Below are 19,858 nucleotides of genomic sequence, written 5' to 3'. Positions count from 1 at the left end.
TGTCTTCTGCTTCTCATAATGGGAAAAATGAGCTCCCCTGGAAGAACAGTATAAAAAATGAATGAATAGATAAATAAATCAATCAAATAATGGGCAGCATGCAATGGGTATTTCATGGTGTATTAGCAGCTCACCACTGACTAGTTTCACAATGAACCTCCTTGAATTTTGAGCAAGGGAGTTTCCCTTTTAAGATCCGGCACATCCAATTTTACTAATTGGTTTTTTTTTTTAATGTCTCTAAAATATCTTTGCTTACTTGTATTAGCTTGTGTTTTTTTTAAAGTTTGCTTAATGTAGCTTGGGACATTCTGTAAGTACTGTCTTGGCTGAGTTTATAGTTTAACGGACATGAGAGGAGGATCCTTCAATTTGTATGTGAAGATACATGTGATTAAAAGTTGTTGAGAACAAACTCTTGTTTTTTGTGTCTGCGTGTGTGTGTTTTAACTTCCTGATTTTTTTTTTCCACTTGCTGCTCAGCTCAATTTCTTTCATTTAGGAAGAATGCAGCGGGTCACAAGACAGTTCCTGTTTCTGGCATGTCCTTCAATCATCTTCTAAACGAGTTGTTTTTCAGTCTTTTCATATTCCGTCTTTCAACATTCTGCCTTCCTGCACCATTTGGCTCGTCTGTGCTAGTTTATGAAAGACTGTGAACAAAAATAGAAGCGGGGAAGGGATATGATCAACCAATTTATTGAAAAAACAGCATATATAACATATACAGAAAACATATAGCAAGCCTAACAGAAAGTTCTTTGATCCTTTTTGTCCTGGACCCCAAAACGGTCCATGTTTTGGCTTGAACAGCCTTCCTCAGGGGTCTATGACGGAAGCCTGTAAGAGAGAGCAGCAAAAATGCATATACACTTACATAGAAATCATACATATAAATGAATTAAATTAAAAATAAATTAAGATAAAATGGATGAACCATGGAAAGAATTGTACAAATGAACAACCATGATAAGACAGAGGATTCAGATTTGCAATGATATAACAGTAATTTCAGGAAAACCTAAAGAACATGCACATTTTTAAACAAAATCAAAAGGAATATCACAATTATATGAAATAAGGGGAGAGTGTGGTGCAGTGGTTAAAATCTGAGGTTGTGGGTTCAAACCCACGCCGCTCCTTGTGACCCTGGGCAAGTTACTTAATCCCCCCCTTGCCCCAGGTACATTAGATAGATTGTGAGCCTGCCGGGACAGACAGGGAAAAAGGCTTGAGTACTTGAATCAATTAATGTAAACTGTTCTGATCTCACTTGGGAGAACGGTATAGAAAATTGAATCAATAAATAAGTATATAAAAACAATCAAGAATGAAAACAAAATCAAATAGAATAAAACCAGACATACCCAGTAGAGGGCGCCAAACATATGGGCTATGAAACCAAAAAGGAATGCTATGTGTCCCTTCCCCACTTCTATTCTTGTTCACGTTACTACATGTGGGATTGTTTTCCCCTTTTTTTGTTGTGGGATACAGTTTATGAAAGACTTTCATGTACTGTCTTTGTCTGTCTCAAGACATACATTTGTCTGAGCATGCTGCCTTTGTCTTCTGCGTTCCTGTGATGTCTGCCTCACAATGTTTCCTCTAAAATTAACTTTACTCACTCCATATATCCCTTGTTTTGTCACCAGACCTTGTTTTAGTTATAGCCAATGCAAATTATCGCTAAGACTTTAGCGGTGGACTTCGGTTTGGATATTATCTCAAAGCTGTTTTTCAATCCGGCTTTCCAAGAGCCGCATATTGCGGCATGAACGTAATTCCCAAAATCCTATCCTTGAAAACATTTAAGCCAAAACCATCGTGTACAAGACCAACCCTGCAAAGAAGCTAAACTTGGGGGAAGCATAATTTTTTGCATAAAAGGAATATTTCAAAAGTTACATCCCCCACTCTCACATCAGGGGGAGAACAGCAAATACATTTTATATGTGGGGAAATAAGGGACTGGTTTGGTAAGTATATGTGGAAAATTTCATTGCAGGTAACAAAGTAGCTACATTCCCATTTCTGAAAGGAGATCTCTACAGATCGGTAGGTACAATGTGCAGTTGTTTGCTCTCCTTTAGTGTTAATGAAGGTTTGATCATTAATTGTTTATTTTTTATTTAAAGCTTCTTTGCCATTACTAATGACCAAGAAGTCAATTCAGCTATGATAGAAATATGAACAATAACTCCAGTAATGACAGTACAATACTGGAGCTACAATATATGAAGCCTAGAAATGGTGTTACATACAGAATTACATTGTTTCTGAGAGATAATGCACAAATTATTTACCTTTAATCTTTCCTTTGTTTGACTCAACAATAAAGAATACTATAACCCTATATCCATTCATTATACTTATTTATATCTTATATCTCTATAAATATACATTCTAAACCTTTGGTTGCCATTTAAATGTATCATATTAATCTAAACTTCCTTCCTGTTTCCTGATTCACTTTATCCTGTATGAACTGTGAGGTAGTGAGCTATTTCCATCATATTTCTACTCCCCCCCTCCTTGATAATTCTTATATTCATTAAAGTAATCTGAGAAAAGGAAGGTCTTGGCCTGGGATCTCTCAGAGAGAGAAAGAGATAGTGGTTACTGCGGATGGGCAGGGTAGATGGGCCATTTGGCCTTTATCTGCCGTCATGTTTCTATGGTATCTTTTTCTAGTTTTAATTCCTTTGGTAGGGAGTTCCACCACTGAGAACATTCTTTGCCTGACTCTTTTGTATTTGATGTCTTTGAACGATAGTTTTTCCATTGAATATTCTTGACTCGAGCGGTGTGCATGTTGTAATCTGGTTGCTAAGTAATGGTTCCGGAAGATGAGTGATTTTGTGTGTCGACAACATGATCTTGACGTTCACCCTACTTCCATTGGGGAGCCGGTGTAATTCTTTCAGAATCTGGGTGGCACTCGGATGTTTCAATTTTCCCAGCAGAAATCTTGATGCTGTATTCGGTACTATCCGGATCTATCCGATCGTGGACTTAGGAACGCAAAGAGCAAATTGAGTTCCACTGTTCTAGTTCCTCTGAAGGGCTTCCCTGCAGGCAAACACATCCACATTTTAAAGGAGAGGAATTATTTCTGATTCTGCAAAGCACAGGTGAAAAAGGGTGGTGGTAGCTTTTGTGTGGGAAAACAGGCTACAAGTTTTGTAGAATTTTACTTATCACCAGTGGCATGGTGAGGGTGAGAGGCACCTGAGGTGGTGGGGCCTCTCCCCCCCCCCACCTCCACATGCTCCCTCCATGCCCCTTCCTGCTGTGTGCATGGTGCTTCCCCTGTACCTCTGCAACATTCCTGCATGAGCAGCAACCTTCAAGATGTTGTCGCGTCAACGTCTCCTTTTCCTCTGATGTCACTTCCTAGGTGTGGGTCCAGGAAGTGACATCGGAGAACAAGCCAACGCCGGTGCGACAGCAGCCTGGGGGCTGCTGCTCGAGCCAGGAACTTTAGAGGTATGGGTGAGAGCTGCTGGGATCGCGAGGAGCATGTTGAAGTTGTTGCTTGCAGCGGTGAACAACTAGAGGGAAGGGAGAAGGGAAGGGGGCATGTGCACAGCAGGAGGCGTGGGGAAGGAGCGGGGGTGGAGACAAGGGCAGGGGAAGGGCTCCTCTCACCCTCGCTACGCCACTGGCTACCCCCACTCAGGTAATTGAAGAATGTATTTTTCCACCTTTCAGTTCTTTCAATTAAGATATTGGGAGTAGAGAATGACACGGTGACAAAATTCATCACCGTTCTCGTCCCCGCGGATAACCGCGTGAAACCATCTTCATGTCATTCTTTAAGGAAAGAGGGAAGAATCAGAGTATGAATGGCCACAACCACTGACCCTCAAGCTTTGCTTTGAAGAATGCTGGTGTAGAAGAACTGAAGTTGAAACAGACACTACAGAATGACAGTCTCTGGTATCCAGAGCAGATATTGTGATGTCATAATGCCTCATTCCACCAGTACCTAAGAACCAATTACATCAGTGATGTCACAATGGCTTCATTATCCTTGGCTCACATAAGAATCAGAGTATGAATGGCCACAACCACTGACCCGCAAGCTTTGCTTTGAAGAATGCTGGTGTAGAAGGACCGAGGTTAAAATAAACACTAGAAAATGACATGGGTTTATTTCCCGCGGTTATCCACGGGGACGGGAACGGTGATGAATTTTGTCACCATGTCATTCTCTAATTGGGAGTATCTAACTATGCAAGAACAAGTAGCTGCAGTTGTCCGCAAGGGTTTTGCCATGCTTTGAAATCTCCGTTTTCTCCAGTCGTATTTTGATATATGTTCTTTTTGTGTATTAACACAATCTTTAATATTAGGTATTCTTGACTATTGCAATATTGTTTATTTGGCTGCTCCAAAAAAGTATTTTCATCAGCTATGTATAGTTCAGAAAACAGCGATTCGTTTCATATTTAATCTTGGAAAATATGATCATGTTTTCCCCTGTTATTTTCAACTTCATTGGCTTCCATTGGAGGTTAGGGTTATGTTCAAATTTGGTTGTCTGTTATACAAAATTTGGCATGGCTTAGTGCCACGTTATTTGCTGGATCATTTTGTTTCTGCCGTCTCATGACATCCATCTAGGTTTACTATGGTATTTGCTTTCCCCTCTACGAAGGGAAAGACTTCAAAAGTGATTTATGGAACGCCCAATGTTGTTTTAGGGTCCGAATTTCGTTCCTTTGATTTTGGGTGCTACTTCATATATGCGTTTCAGGCGATCTTTGAAAACTTATTTGTCTGATTAATTTTTACTGGAATAGGTTTATGTATTTCTGTGTGTTCTTCACTGACATTGTCAGTTTCTTTTTTTTATTGTAAACCGCAATGAACTGAACCTTGGGCTGCTAAAAAGTTCTCAGTCCACCAACAAAGTTGGGACAGTCTCCATCGAGGGCTATACACTTAATCCTGTGATTTTCCACTTTTTTCTTTCCGTATTTTTCAGAGAGTACAAAAAAAGTGGAAAATCGCTGGACTGAGTATATAGCCCTCGATGGAGACTGCCGCAGATGTGTTGTTAGGCTGAGATCCCATATAAGGTACTGTGGTATGTAAATAAAATTTTGATTCTAGTCCAATGTGTCTAGTGGTCCTAAACCATAGGGTTGTGCATCTGAGCATGTCAATTGGTTGCAGAAAACTGTCAGTTGTCTTTTCAACTCCACTTCCTTTCAATCCCCTCAGTTGCTCAAAAGTGTTTCTGTTCTGCTCTGCGTTTTTATTATTTTGGGGTATTTTTCTAAGTGTTCAATTGGAGGCCCGGTGCCCAGAAGTTCATATTTGTTGGAACCTCTGCAAGGGAGAAGTCGGCTGCTTGGTCCTCCTCCCCCCTCCCCTGCACCGTTCGCAATGAAGTTTCCCAGGGGTTGAAGCTCAGTCCAACCTTGGTCCAACTGGCTGCCCGAAGACCACGTTCGCCCATCAAATCTGTGAGGCAGATTTCTTCTCTATTTGGTCCAGCTGAATTCCTGTGCTGAAGCAGGGAGGCACCACATGGCACTGTGAGTAAGGCTATTATAGTCTATGGGAAAATCAAGGGGGTGTCTTCAGAAGACAAATTTGAAGGTTTATGTACTCCAAGCCTAGGTCCCCCTCCTCTAAAATCCCTTTCCCTACATTTTCTATCCATCAGAGAAGTTTCCATGGGCCATTTCTGCCACAATTTTGCTGGTGGCAGCCATCTTGGATTTTAAACAATTTTCTATTCTAAAGCCTCCATTTGCCTCAAAACCCAATTTTGCTTTAAAATAACAGGGATGGATCCCTTAGGCCTTCCTACTCCTAAATCATACCAGGCTTGGGCTGGATGACCGGCCGAGTAGTGTCCATGTCCCATGTGCAGCAGAGTTTGTGAGGGAGGGGTGGGAGCCTCGTGCTCAGCCTCTTCCAAGTTCTTCAGGGCTGGGGATCTGCAGGAGGCATGTTCCCAAGGGAAGAGACCCTTTCCAGAGCCCTCCGAAAGTGCAATGTCCAAGCACAGATGTGTGGGGGCCACGGAGCCCAGGGAATCAGCAGGGAGTCTCTGATAAGGTCCTCAAGACCTCCAGTACAAGGCTTCACCCTGGATTTTGTGAGCCTAATGTGGAACACCTATTTGAACTGACGAAGATCCTCAGTGTCTGTTTGTAGCACACCAGAGGCTGTAGTGCAGGGGAGCTCCCCTCAGCATGCATCCTAGACAGACTAGGACACAGTCTTGGACCAGGAGGTTCAGTCTGACATAAACTGGGAGGATGGAAAGTCTGATTCCATGCTTCTGTTGTCCCAGGATAAAGTTTCACTTGCAGAATCTGGTTCTTTGCATGAGAGCAGATGGTCAAGTAGTGGCAGTGGCCCTAAACCAGGGGGGATAGACCTCACAGTGCTCCAGATTTTCAAGGCCTTTGAGCTCTTGGGCATTATTTCTACCTCACTGAGAGAAATGAAGCTGGAAGTTCCACTAGCTTCCTCGTCTCAATGCTCAGTTATGAGCAGCTCTGTTGCTCCAACCACTTGCTTTTCTTCGCATCCAGACATCGCAAAGCTGATTACAGACCACTGGGAATCTCCAGAGGGATCCTTGTGTGTGGCTAAGGCTATGGCCAAGCTTTACCCAATGGCTCCAGATTTCCAGCAGCTGTTTGTTCAGTCCAAGGTACATACATTCACTGGGGGCATAGGTCACCAAATGCTATTTGGCAAGGATCTGGATGACCTGATGGCAAGTGTTACAGACTGTCATCCCGAGGCCTTACCAGACAGCAGACCCGGATGTCTCGGGGTCTGGGAAGGGACAATTTTCGAGGATTCTGTCCTTATGCAGCAGGCCAAGCAACGCAGAGGTCCTTTCAGGTATCATGTCAGAGGTCAAGCGGAGGCAAGAGACAGCAAGCCTCAGGCTCTCGCTCCTCTGCAGCCTCTAAGAAATCACATTGATGCCAGGACAGGGGCCGAGCCCCCCCACCACCACCACCACCATAGGAGGCAGGCAATCGGCCTTATGGTTGATCTGGCCTCAAATTGTCACAAACCTTTGGGTCCTAGAAGTTGTCTGTGCCCCCTTTCCTTACCACTTTGTAGATTCTCTGGCCAGCCATCCAGAGAGAGCTCTGAGTGCAGGCAATGGTGCAAAGGCCACTGGATCCTCGTGCCATAGAGCCGATCTTGGATGAAGAATTGGGCTCAGGCAGATACTCCATATACTCTGAAAGTGCTGCACTTCCACATGGAGACCGTTCGATCATAGCAGCTGTGGCATCGGGAACATTTCTTGCCTCCCTCGATTTGAAGATCTGTCTCCACATTACCATTTTCCCAGCCCACAGGAGATACTTGCAGTTTCATGCGCTAGAGCAGCATTTCCATACTTCCCTTCGGCCTAGCAACAACATCTTGCACCTGAAATCTAAGTGCACCCATATATGGATGACTGGCTCATCAGAGCTCTGTCCATGGAGGAAGGCAAACTGGTAGTTTTGAGAGTGGTGCAACTCATTGGCATACCTAGCATATGTGACACCCGGGGCCCTTCATTTTTTGACACCCCCCCCATCTATATGAAAAATATGATTTTTAGTAACAATCCACATATCGCACAACAAGAGTTCACCTAGGAAAAGGCAGCATCTTAAACATTGCAGTGAGTACTAGAACACCAACACATACATTGTAAAACTAAACAAGCCAGATCCCGCCAGTCAATTGATCCTGCAGTCAATGCCAACTGAAAACTATGTTCTTTTCATACACACAGAACAGAGATACACCCTTACCCAATATGGAATAATCACAAACTAAAAATAGAAATATGTAGACAAAAGTTAAACTGAACCGCCAAGAAACCAGACTCTGCATACAATGCAACACCACAACACCACAAAAAAAGTGACACAAGTCTCCTAATACTGTGCAAAATATAAAGACAGTAGATGCAAATTTGAAAAACTGATACATAACAATCACCACTTTACAAATTAACAAATAAAAATAAAACAAATAATGAGAAATAAGAAATACCACTTTATTGGACTAATCCCCGTAAGCTCAGTCCCCATCCCCGCAAACCACCTGATTCCATCCACACAAGCCTTGAATTGTGTTATATTGAACTCATTATATTAAAGTATAAAAAGAAACAATATTCTGTACAATTGTCAATTTATAAATCAGCGTCTTCTCCCCACTCTCTCTTTACCATTTCCCTTCAACATCCTCAGCCCATTCTCTCTCCACTTTCCTTCAGCACACGCACATAAAAACAAGCAAATATTTTTTATCATTTTCATTCTATTCATTCATAGAAATTAAAGTCTAAATAATGCCAGTCACATAACAAAACATGATTTTACAAAAATAATTCCCTGCACAGTCAAGCCTGCAAGGATTTCTAGATGTCTTTCAGCAGCTCCCCTCCCTCCCCTTTACCTTCGTGGCCAAGTCAAAATGATCTACCAACAATAAAATTTTAAAAACACAAAGCACACTGTACGCAGAGAAAATGTTAATTATCATTTATATTCCGCGGGTTTTCAAAGAGATCAAGGCAGATGACTTTATGCAATGTCACCTCAGTAACAACTATTCAAAAATATACAAATATAACCCCTCCCTTTTTACTAAACCATGATAGCGTTTTTTAGCACAAGGAGCTGCGCTGAATGCCCCACGCTGCTCTCGATGCTCATAGGCTCCCTGCGCTAAAATCCGCTATTGCGGTTTAGTAAAAGGGGGCCATAATGCAAAATATAGACAGCATATATAAATTCTCAAAACGGACACATTTTGATCACTAAATTGAAAATAAAATCATTTTTCCTACCTTTGTTTGGTAATTTCATCAGTCTCTGGTTGCACTTTATTCTTCTGACTGTGCATCCAATATTTCTTCCCTTCTTTCAGCCTCTTGTATGCTTCCTCTCCTCCAGACCTCATTCCCTTCCCCAACTTTTTCTTTGTTTCATCCTGCCCCCTTCTTTCTTTCTCTTTCCATGCCCCCTTTCTTTCTGTATGTCTGTCTTTCTCTCTCTCCGTGCCCCATTTCTTTCTTTCTTTCACCCTGCCCCTTCTTTCTTTCTCTCACCATGCCCCCTTTCTTTCTCTATGTCTGTCTTTCTCTCTCTCCATGCCCCATTTTTTTCTTTCTTTCTTTGTTTCACCCTGCCCCCTTTCTTTCTTTCTGGCTCCCTGTCCCCCCTTTCTTTCTTTCTCCCTGCTCTCCCCCATACCACCGCCATTGGGAAACATGCTGCTGCCACTGCCGCCATCGGGAACAGGCCGGCACCGAGTTCTCACTCCCTGCTTTTCTTCCCTGTGGGGCCGACCAACTCTCGCCGCCTAACGTCAATTCTAACGTCAGAGAGGATGTTCCGGGCCAGCCAGGGACAAAGGACTCAGGCTGCCAGTCCAAGTGGACCTTCATATTCAAGGACCTTCCCTATTGAGAATCCGGTACACTTTGGGTTTACGGTATGACTCTTGAGCAGGCAGACATGGTCATCACTACTTTGCTCAGAGCTAAGAAGCCGTCAATGTTCGAAGCCTATGCTAAGGCCTGGAAGTCCTTTCAGTGCTGGTGCGCTGTAGAGGATGTAGAGCCCTTCCAAGCTCCAATTTCGATAGTCTTGGACTTTTGTAGGAGGGACTTCAGAAGGGTCTATCAGTTGAATCACTGAAAGTGCAGATAGCAGGCCTTTCTTGTTCCAAGCATGAGAGGACAGAGGCTCTCTGGCCTCTCACCCAGCTGTCACCCAGTTCATTAAAAGGGCTCTTTTGGTTGAACACCATATTGCAAGGCTTCCCTTCTAGGTCTTATGGTCAAGATGATGTTCTTGGTGGTGATTACTTCAGCAAGACGAGTCTCCGAGTTGCAAGCTCTTTCCTGCAGGGAGCCTCAAAATTATGGAAGCAGGGTTCTACTTACACACAGTTCCATCCTTCTTATTGAAAGTTGTCTCTGCTTTCCATGTTAATAAGGAAGTCCTTTTGCCTGCTTTCCCCAGCTTAAGGGGTTGAAGAAAAAGGACAGGGCGTCAAGCGAGCTCTCCTCTGGTACCTTGAGGTTACCAATGAGTTTCCTGTATCAGGAGCACCTTTTTATTCTGACCAGTCATGCCAAGAAAGGGAGGCTGGCATCTAAAGCCTCAATTTCCAGATGGATTAAGATGGCCATTTCCTCCACAAATGTGGGCTGTGGTAAGTAGCCGCAGATTGCATTGAAAGCTCACTCCAACAGAGGAGTAGCTACTTCATGGGCATAGACTAGAGCTATCTCACCCAAGGAGATCTGTAGAATGGCTACAGGGCCTACCCTTCATACCTTTTCCAGGTTCTATAGAGTGGACGGAGCAGCCAGGAAAGACGCCACTTTCGGGTCCTCCATTCTAAAGGCAGGCTCAGTGGGACCACTCTAGACTCTGGGGATTGATTTGTAATATCCCTATGGTTCAGGACCACTAGACACATTGCACTAGAAAGATTAGGTTCTTACCGCAATAATCTTCTTTCTTGTAGATGTGTCTAATGGTCCTGAAGCCCCACCCTATATGTGGGCTTTGCCTGCCTTCTTCCTTGGAATCAGTCTGGAGCTGGAAAAATCTTTCTCTGTCTTTCAAGTGAGTTGAGAGAATTTTTTTTTTTTAAAGGAACACTCTTGAGAGTGTTTAGTCTGCTTCAAGTCTCTGATGGATAGCAGGACATGCGAGTAGCTGTGAGCTCTATATAAGATTAGTGCTGGTTGCTCATGTTTTTGTATCTGTTTTATAGCAGCTGTTTGAATATTATAATGTTTATTGATAATGTTTGTTACAGAACAGAATTGTGCTGTCGGAGATTCTTCCCTGTTTCCCCCCTTCCAGTTATGTCTTTCATTACAGAGCTACTTGATTGCTTTTGTAGGAACTGAGGGGGCGGAGCAGCGCCCTGGGAAGGAGATGGAGTTGAAAAGATGATTGATAGTTTTCTGCAAGCAATTTGCGGGTTCAGATACAAAACCCTAAGGTTCAGGACCACTAGACATATCTACAAGAAAGAAGATTATCGAGATAAGAACCTAATCTTAATTTGTAATTCCTAATTGCATAGTATATACAGATTAGCTTAGAACTGATTTCCACTCCAAACTGTTGACACGAGGATTTACATCAACTGAAATCTGTTGTAAATCCTGGCGCATAATTTAGGTGTGGATCCCCAATATTCAGTCATGCCCCTGATCCGCCTATGCTACCCCCCTTTTGAGTTTCACACAATAAGCTATGTGCATGGATCTTTATAAACTAGCACTGAGCGAGATGTGCATGTAAATCAAACATGTTGCCAATAAGCACCAATAATTGATTGTTAGCTGCCAATTATTGGTGCTAATTGGCTCATTAGCCAATTTATTGGCATGCAATTTTTACGCACAGAAATGTGGATGCCATTTATAGCATTGGGGGCAAGTGTTTACCGTAGTTTAGTAAAAGGGCTCCATAATCAGTCAAGTTTCTTAACTGAGAACCCTGTGCTTTTTTTTTTATTTTTAGAGGTCTTTTTTTTTTTAAGTAGAATTCTATTTTCTGCTGATGGATGCTATTTTCTGAACTATACGTAACAACAACAGACAACAGATTTTTACATTTTAGAGATAATCACATTGCCTTAGCCCTCAGATCTGGGTCAAAGTACATAAACAGCCAACTATCTGGGAATATGTAGGTAAACCACTTTTTTTCTCATAGCCAAGTTAAAAAAAAAAAAATTCAGACCAGTTCAAGGAATAATCTATTTTCATCCAAAGGAGATCTACTGTGAATTAAATTTTGCTGTCTTGGTGCCTCTAGTCCATGGGAAATTTACTAAGTATTACCATTTTTACAGGTCTGAATTCTGCAGGACATACAGCAGCATCCATCATTTTAAGGTTTATAAGCTAAGCCTAGAGGAGATGATTGAATTTGGTTCTGTAGTCAATAACTTGCTCTCTCTTTTTTTTCTTCTTACCATTAGCGGAGGAATGGATAGTGGCCAACCCTGAGCTGACGGATAAAACTAGATTCACAATCACTGGCTTGCCAACCGGGACAAAAATCTTTGTGAGAGTGAAAGCAGTGAACGCTGCCGGCCCTAGTGATCCAAGATTACATCCACAACCTATTTTAATCAAGGAAATTATAGGTAAAAAATTTATGTCCTTCTTCTTTTCATCTCTGCATGCATACAGTGCTATCGCTTTAAAAATGAGCTTTGTTGATGATAAAATATTGAAATAGCATGGAAGAACAAGGCCAGTAATGAAGACTTAAGCACCCACAAAACAGCAAAGGCAATATTAATTCTACCTTTTAGGGGTTTTAAAATTATTACACTATCAGCCTGTTTTACAAAGCCGCGTGGCAACAGCCCCGAAGCCCTTTAAATCTCTAAGGGCTTCAGGGCTGTCACCGCGCAGCTTTGTAAAACAGGCCAAATGTATCATGATTTTTGTTCCTGGGCAGTAAGTGTAATTTCCAGAGGGCGTGATAGGACAGAGTATGGTATTAGGGTTCAAGAAGGGATTGGACAATTTTCTGAAGGAAAAGGGGATAGAGGGGTACAGATAGAGGACTACTAAACAGGTCCTGGACCTGTTGGGCCGCCGCGCGAGCGGACTGCTGGGCACGATGAACCTCTGGTCTGACCCAGCAGAGGCACTTCTTATGTTCTAAGTATAGGAAATGTCTGTTATTTGCAATTTACTTATTTAAAATGTGAAAATGCTGAATTTTCATCTTTTCAACAATTAACGTGTATTTATATTGAAGTTATATAAAGATGACCATAGAAGATTTAGACGTGAGTAGTTTTTCAAGATTTGTGATTATATTGTAAGTCACCTTCATGAATCAGCCCCCAGATGAGTCTGACATCATGTTCTCATTATATTGTCCTTGGTAACAGTGTTCGAAGTCCAGTATTTCCTGGTGAAAGTGCTCACCTTGCTCCTCTGAGTATGCTCCCATGTTCTCCTTGAATGTCTCAAGATGACTTTGAGAGACATCCCACAGCCCATTTTACTGTAATTCTTCATCAGATTCTCAACCAGATTGCCCAGAGAGCCCCGAACCTCTGCAGCAAAGTTGTTTGAAGCTGCTTTCTCCTTCCTAGTTAGCTTCTTGGGAAATTCCTTGCACTCCAGGATCTTCTTTATGTGTGGTCTGACAAAGACACCAGCTTTGCCTGAGACAGATTGGAGAGGACGGGATATAAATCTAAATAAATTAGAGATGTCTTGAAGGTACTTAAAAGCTGCTGATTCCTTATCTAGAGCTCTGACAAATTGTTTCATTGTGGCCCAATTTGATGTTTAGTAGTGGCTTCAGCACCTTCTTGGGGGTCCGCCAGTAGTTCCCATTTGATGATGTTTCTCCCTACAAAATCTTGGTCCGCTGTAGCCAGTCCCACCTTTGGAAATGCGCCTTTGTGTACCTGCTGCCCCAAAACCAGAGATAGCAGGGTAACTTGGTAAAAACCACCTTGGAGACCCATTAGGAATGTCTATAAGCTGTACTCATCGTACTTCGGGTGCTTAGTAAAGTCTTGATGCTGTTGTAATTCTCTTTGAGGTGCAATGAGTGAGCCAGTGGAAAAGACAGGTACTTGTTCCTGTTATGAAGCAGCACAACTTTGATGCTCCTAGATGAGCTGTCAATCAAGAGACACCACTCTTTTGGGTTAGAGGCAATTTCAGTTGCCTCAAACAGACTGGTCACATTGCGACAGAAGCAGAGCCCATTTTGACAGGTGAAGAAGGTGGAAAAAACTGTGATGCTTCCTCTGATCTGTCACTTTGCACACTTTCATCTAACAAGTTCAACAGTTCGGTATTGGACTTGGTGAGTCCAAGATCTCTGATCAAGTCATTGAGGTCTTTTGGGTTTGGATAGTACGGGTTTCTCTCATCAGCCGCACTACTGATATTGTAAACTGGATCTACAATGTCTCCCTCACTCTCTGACTTGCTGCTCTCTTCTGAAAACAACTGCTCTTTCTCTGGGGGAGTGAGTATAGGGAGCTTAGAGCAATGGTGCACCAAGGCAATGGATGAAGGAATGTCCAGGTATGTGGTTGCAGATGCTTGCTTGCCAGTTTGACATTTGGGAGTGTCCACCATGCAGAAGTAGCAGTTGCTTGAGTGGTCAGCGGGTTACTGCCAAATTCTTGGGATAGCAAACTTCATCGCTTTCATTTCCCCTCTGTACCATCCAGGAGAAGAACAAAGTGAAATTGTGGTAATGAAAACAATACATTTATTTCACCTTTGACTAATGTGTATGAGATTCTCACAACATATTTCATATAAGATATATTTTCAAATAACATTGAAAATGTATTCAATATCTACCTTTCACTACTTTTGACGCTTTGCCAATTGATAGGCTTTACATCTTTCGCTCACGCAGATGACATCCAGCTCATCCATCTGATTGACCCTACTAACATGAACAAAATTCAGGACATCAATTCAAAATTAACAAACTTCCAAATCTGGCTTAGAGATAACATGTTGTCCCTTAGCACAGCTAAAACTAACTGTCTTTTATTCCCGTGGAAAGAAGGTATTCAATTATCCTCGGCAATTCATATTGATAACTGTCCAATTGAAGAGGTTTGCTCCACTAAAATCCTAGGTATAATCATTGACAATAAGTTAAACTGTAGTCAAAAATTGTTTTCACAAACTACGAATAATTCGATCACTAGCCAACTTTTTAGATCCGTCTTCTCTCAATATCTTAGTTCATTCACTCGTAATTTCAAAACTTGACTATTGCAACTCCCTGTACATTGGAATATTTCAAAAAGAAAACAGATGACTTCAACTAATCCAAAATACTGCTATTAAAATTATCACTAAGTCCAAGAAATATGACCACCTCTCTCCATTACTTAAAAATACCCATTAGCTCCTCATCCATCATAGAATTACTTTCAAAACTGCACTACATTTAAAATACTTAAATCTAGAGGACTGGCATTCATTGACAAGCTACTCATTCCCCATACTCCACTTAGAACTCTCAGATCATCTTCCCAAAACTTACTTTTCGTGCCTACTCTCAAGACATTTGGCACTCGGCGCACGACCTGCTTCGCTGTAACTGCTCCCCCCATCTGGAACACTCTGCCCCCATACATTAGCGAGGAAGCAATTTTAGATCAATTTAAAGGAGCACTAAAAAGTTTTTTTATATAGAGATGCATTTGAATCGATGATCTAGGTGTCTTATTTCTCGTGTTCTCCTTCCTAAATTGATAATGGCAGCCTGAAAGAAACCCCCTTCCACTCCTACTGTTTTATCCTTTTTTGTTTTCTCTTCTTTACTATACGTTATTGTAGTTCACCCCTAGTCCTTCTGTGCCATGTTAGTCCGTTTTGTCTTTGTCATCCTCTGATTTTAAATATTTTGTATAATCGCTTAGCATTACGATAGGTGATTTATCAAATTACCATTAAACTTGAAATTTGAACTTGAAAAATTAAACATTCTAAGAAATGTTAGAACAGAAAATTCTGCCATCCTAGTGAGAGACAAAATTGTCTTACCTTCCAGAGGTTTTTTTGGAAGTGCTCGCATATGAGATGCCCAAGGTTTGCCTTGATCCCCAAAAGGCATGCCGAAATATGCCTTGTAAGTATCACACCTCTTAGCAGATGCTTCTATGAAGTACTTTTTCCCTCTTGTTGTAATAAATTGACCATATACATTGCAAAATGCATCTGCTGGATATTTGCACCTTAGTAAAAGGGTCCAAAAGTTTCCTCAGCTTGGAATCCATCTGGAATGTTCTGTAAAAAAAAGGTACATTTCAAAATATTCATGTCTTGGCCATAAAAACAAAGGTTGAGGGGAATGATAGCCATTTTCTATACTCTTGTGACATAGGCAATTAAGAAGGAACACGTGGAGGGGCATAATCCATAATATGCCTAAGTCGGAGGTTGGACGCTTTGTGCAAGACGTCCACAAACCCAGTAGGAAAAATGTTCATTTTCAAAGTTGCCAAACGTCTATCTTTTATTTATGAAAATGAGCTAGGTATAAGTTTTGATCCTTAGGATAGCTACCTTTTTTGCCCATTTTCAAAAATAAAAACATGTGAAAAACGAACAAAAGCAAGTTTTGTAGACATACCCACCCACCAACTACCTTGTCTACCCCAATCGAAAATTGTAACTTTTATCCTTCCCTTCCCAACTATATGTTTGTTCAAGTTAAGTGTTTGTTGTTAAATTGTGAACCTCTTTTTACTTTACTATATTTTTGTTATGTACATCGCTTACTGATTATAATAGGCAATTAATCAAATTTTGCTAATAAACTTGATAAAACTTGTCTGATCGCAGCAGAGAAATCCCCATCAGCTGAACCAGTTTTGAGGATTCCTGGCAACTCAGCTGATGGGGATTCCCCCTGCCTGGATCAGCTTTTCCTGTTTATTGAGTTGAACTTTCAGAATTTCATGTGAAGGTGCATACTAGGAAGCTGAAAATTAAATGAAAGAGCTGCAGGATTAAAGTGCCAAAACCAAAAAGAGCAACAGTTTGCACTTCCCCACCCAGTTTTGAAAGTTTTCCCCTTAATTGTAGAAAATCTGCCTAATTTATGAGGTAAAAATGTTCATGTTTGTCTCTCCCCTCTCCTCCACTTTCCTCCCGCATGATCTACTTAAAGAGAAATAGTCCCCTCACCCCATCTTCCCTCATGTGTCCTTAAAAAAAATCAGTGACTGACTAGGAATAATTTTCTCCTCTTTGCTGCTATCAGATAAAAAACACAAAAAAAAACTGGTGGAAATACGCTATTTCCTGGTTCCTGCTTATCCAAAAAAAGGCTAGAGGGCACTGTTCTCTCTAAGCAAAGTGGAAGTCCTCCACTTATAGTCCTGCTAGTGGAGGGTACTGTTTCACTATCACATTTTCAATAGTGTGGAAAAAACAAGTTCTGTAAGGACTCCTGTCTGTCCCTACCAATTTAAATCACAATATTGAAGTAACGCCCCCTATTGGTAGCAATGCAATTCAGTTCTTTTGGATCCGAAATGGCCCCAACTTAAAAATTAGAGAAGGCCATTGCTATAAGGGAAAGTATATGCTTACTTTTCTTTATAGAATAGGTACCTCCCAGGCATTCTCTTATAGAATTGTCCACTTGTATATTTTGATTTCTAATCTAATCTAATGCTTGACTTTATATACCAAGTTATCATTCAACGAAAGCTTGACTCGGTTTACAATAGTTAAGTTATCGAATAAAAAACCAGAAAAGAATAAGACTAAGTTTGGTAAAATTAATTTTCAAAGTGTTTAGCAAATAAAGTAGTTTTTAAGGATTTGCGAAAAGGTTGAAGTGAGCCAGAACTCCTTAAAAGAAGTGAAAGGTCATTCCACAGTTGAGATAGTTTAAAAATCAGAGAGTGACTGAAAAACTTAACTCCCTTAATCCCTTTTTTGGAAGAACATAAGAAGTTGCCTCCACTGTGTCAGACCAGAGGTCCATCCCGCCCAGCGGTCCGCTCCCGGGGTGGCCCACCAGGTCCTTGACCTGTGAAGTGATTTCTGACCATTTTTATAACCTACCTCTTGCAAAAGAAAATCTATAAACATTCCAGGATAGAGGAAGGAGAGGAGTAAAAATGCCATGTAAAATTTTAAAAACAACACAGGCACACTTAAATTGAACTCTAAAACAAACTGGGAGCCAATGAAGACTCTGAAGCCAACGGCGTCACGAGATCAAATTTATGTTTCCCAAAAATTAATTTTGCAGCAGTATTTTGAATTCTATGAAGTAACCTTTTGTTTAAATTGCCTATTTTGTTTTATAGAACCTCCAAAGATTCGTGTTCCTCATCACTTAAAACAAACCTACATTAAAAAAGTTGGAGAATCTGTGAATCTTGTTATTCCTTTCCAGGTAAGAAATAAAGACCATAGGAGAGTTGTTTCAAACCTTTCATGGGACATCCTCAGATTGCTGGGTTTTCAGAATATCTACAAAAAAGATGGATGACACTGCCTCCATGCATGCAAGCTTATCTCTGGTATATACATTGTGGGGTCCCCTAGCAAAATTTGAAACAATGGCATAGCGAGGGTAGGAGGGGGCTTGGGTGGTGGCAACCCCCGCTCCTTTCGCACCAACCCCCCACACCCTCCTCTCCGTCCCCTGCTGCTTCCGTGCCCCCACACCACAGTCACGCCATCCCTTCTCACCCCTGTTCCTCTTTCAAGCTTCTCTGGCCTGATGCTCGCGCTGGTGTTGGCTTTCCCTCCGATGTCACTTCCTGGCCCTGCGATCCGGAAGTGATTTCAGAGGGAGCCAGGCCTGCGTAGTTGCTTGCACTGGCTCAGCATTATCACACTGTGTCTCTTGTATTTGTTTTATAATCAGCTTGATGATCGTAGTGCTGAACTCCTGATGGAGGCAAGCCAAAACACGGACCGTGTAGGGTCCATTTCATTTATACAACATTCATGCTGCTACACCACTGGTTAGCCGATTCAATTCTTTGAACTTGGGTCATCATTTTCCACCACCACTATATATCTAACTAGCTGATTACCCGGCGTTGCCCGGATATAAATTCCCTTGAGGAACATTAGTTTCACCTCCTGGAGCAAGAACATATAAATTCTTGGGTGAACCCACCCTTGAGCAAGCAACATAGAGTTGAGGGCCACGAGACCCCCAGAACATATCACCCCAGGTAGTGAGGGATCTGCATACCAAGTTTCGTTCAAATCGGTCAAGCCGTTTTTGCGTGATCGTGGCACATACACACACACACACACATACATACATACATACCTCCGATTTTATATATATATAGATTAAAAACCTATTAGTGACCAGCTCATCTACTCCACTTTGCTGATTTTTTGGCATTTGGTTTTTTGGTTTTTTTTCTGTGGATAGAAGAGTATTGAGGTATTTGCTCCTAATAGAGCAGTATGCAGGTTCCTGGATAGTCTTGTGGTCAGCGTAGTGAACTATAGAGAAGGGGATTTAGGCTCATATCCCTCTTATTCAGTGCTCTATTGCTTTCCATAAACTTGATAATAAGACTAGAGTCTAGTTTCAGTCTGTCACCTGTGAAATATGCGGAGGCTTCCAGGAGACAAACAGCACAAATGAGCTCCCAGGAAATCTTCTTTTTTTCTCTCTCTTTTCTTAATGATGCTTGTTTTAATCACGTCTGACTGCCCATATTTCTCTTTCAGGGGAAACCAAGGCCAAAGGTCTCCTGGAAGAAGGAAGGTGTAGACCTAGACACAAACGACATTAACATCCGTAACAGTGAAATTGACACAATCATTTTTATCCGAAAGGCAGAGAGACGCCATTCTGGAAAATATGATTTGAAACTGCAAGTAGATAACTTGGAAGACACAGCTTCCATAGAGATTCAAATCATTGGTATGTTTTCTGCAGTTTATTTTTTCTTATATTCTCTCCCCCCCCCCCCTTTTATGAGGTTGCATTAGGGGTTTTTATCTTAGACTTCGGCAGTAAAAGCTCTGACGCTCATGGCTTTCCTATGGGCATCGGAGCATCAACCGCCATGGCCTGCGATATAAAAACCCTAACGTGGCTTCATAAAGGGGGGAGTGATTATTATTATTATTATTTTGGCCTAGCAGAATTTTTCCTAATAAGTTCAGCCAATGTGACAAGAATCAGTTCGGCATAGGGGAGTGTGAAAAATAGCACCGGCCTGATGAAATAACTTTTGAAAGATGAAAAAGTATCACCTACGTCTTCGTTGTTGACCCCAATTGGAATGAAAATTACTTCACAACTTCATTTTTCTA

At 41.6% G+C, this 19,858-nt stretch overlaps 1 protein-coding gene across 3 annotated transcripts in view; it reads left to right on the top strand.

The window, feature by feature from the left end:
* Nucleotides 1–19,858, top strand: part of MYBPC1 (myosin binding protein C1) — a 216,669-nt gene that overhangs the window by 169,168 nt on the left and 27,643 nt on the right. For all 3 annotated transcript variants that reach the window (XM_033952331.1, XM_033952330.1, XM_033952329.1), the window contains 3 exons: nucleotides 12,013–12,180; nucleotides 17,872–17,960; nucleotides 19,268–19,463. In XM_033952331.1, coding sequence (XP_033808222.1) covers nucleotides 12,013–12,180; nucleotides 17,872–17,960; nucleotides 19,268–19,463 — 453 coding nt within the window. The remainder of the gene's footprint in view (nucleotides 1–12,012; nucleotides 12,181–17,871; nucleotides 17,961–19,267; nucleotides 19,464–19,858) is intronic.

The sequence above is a fragment of the Geotrypetes seraphini genome, chromosome 7 (genome assembly GCF_902459505.1).
Source record: "Geotrypetes seraphini chromosome 7, aGeoSer1.1, whole genome shotgun sequence".
NCBI lineage: Eukaryota > Metazoa > Chordata > Amphibia > Gymnophiona > Dermophiidae > Geotrypetes > Geotrypetes seraphini.
Note: the sequence above shows the minus strand (reverse complement) of the source record. Positions and strands in the feature narration are given on the sequence as shown.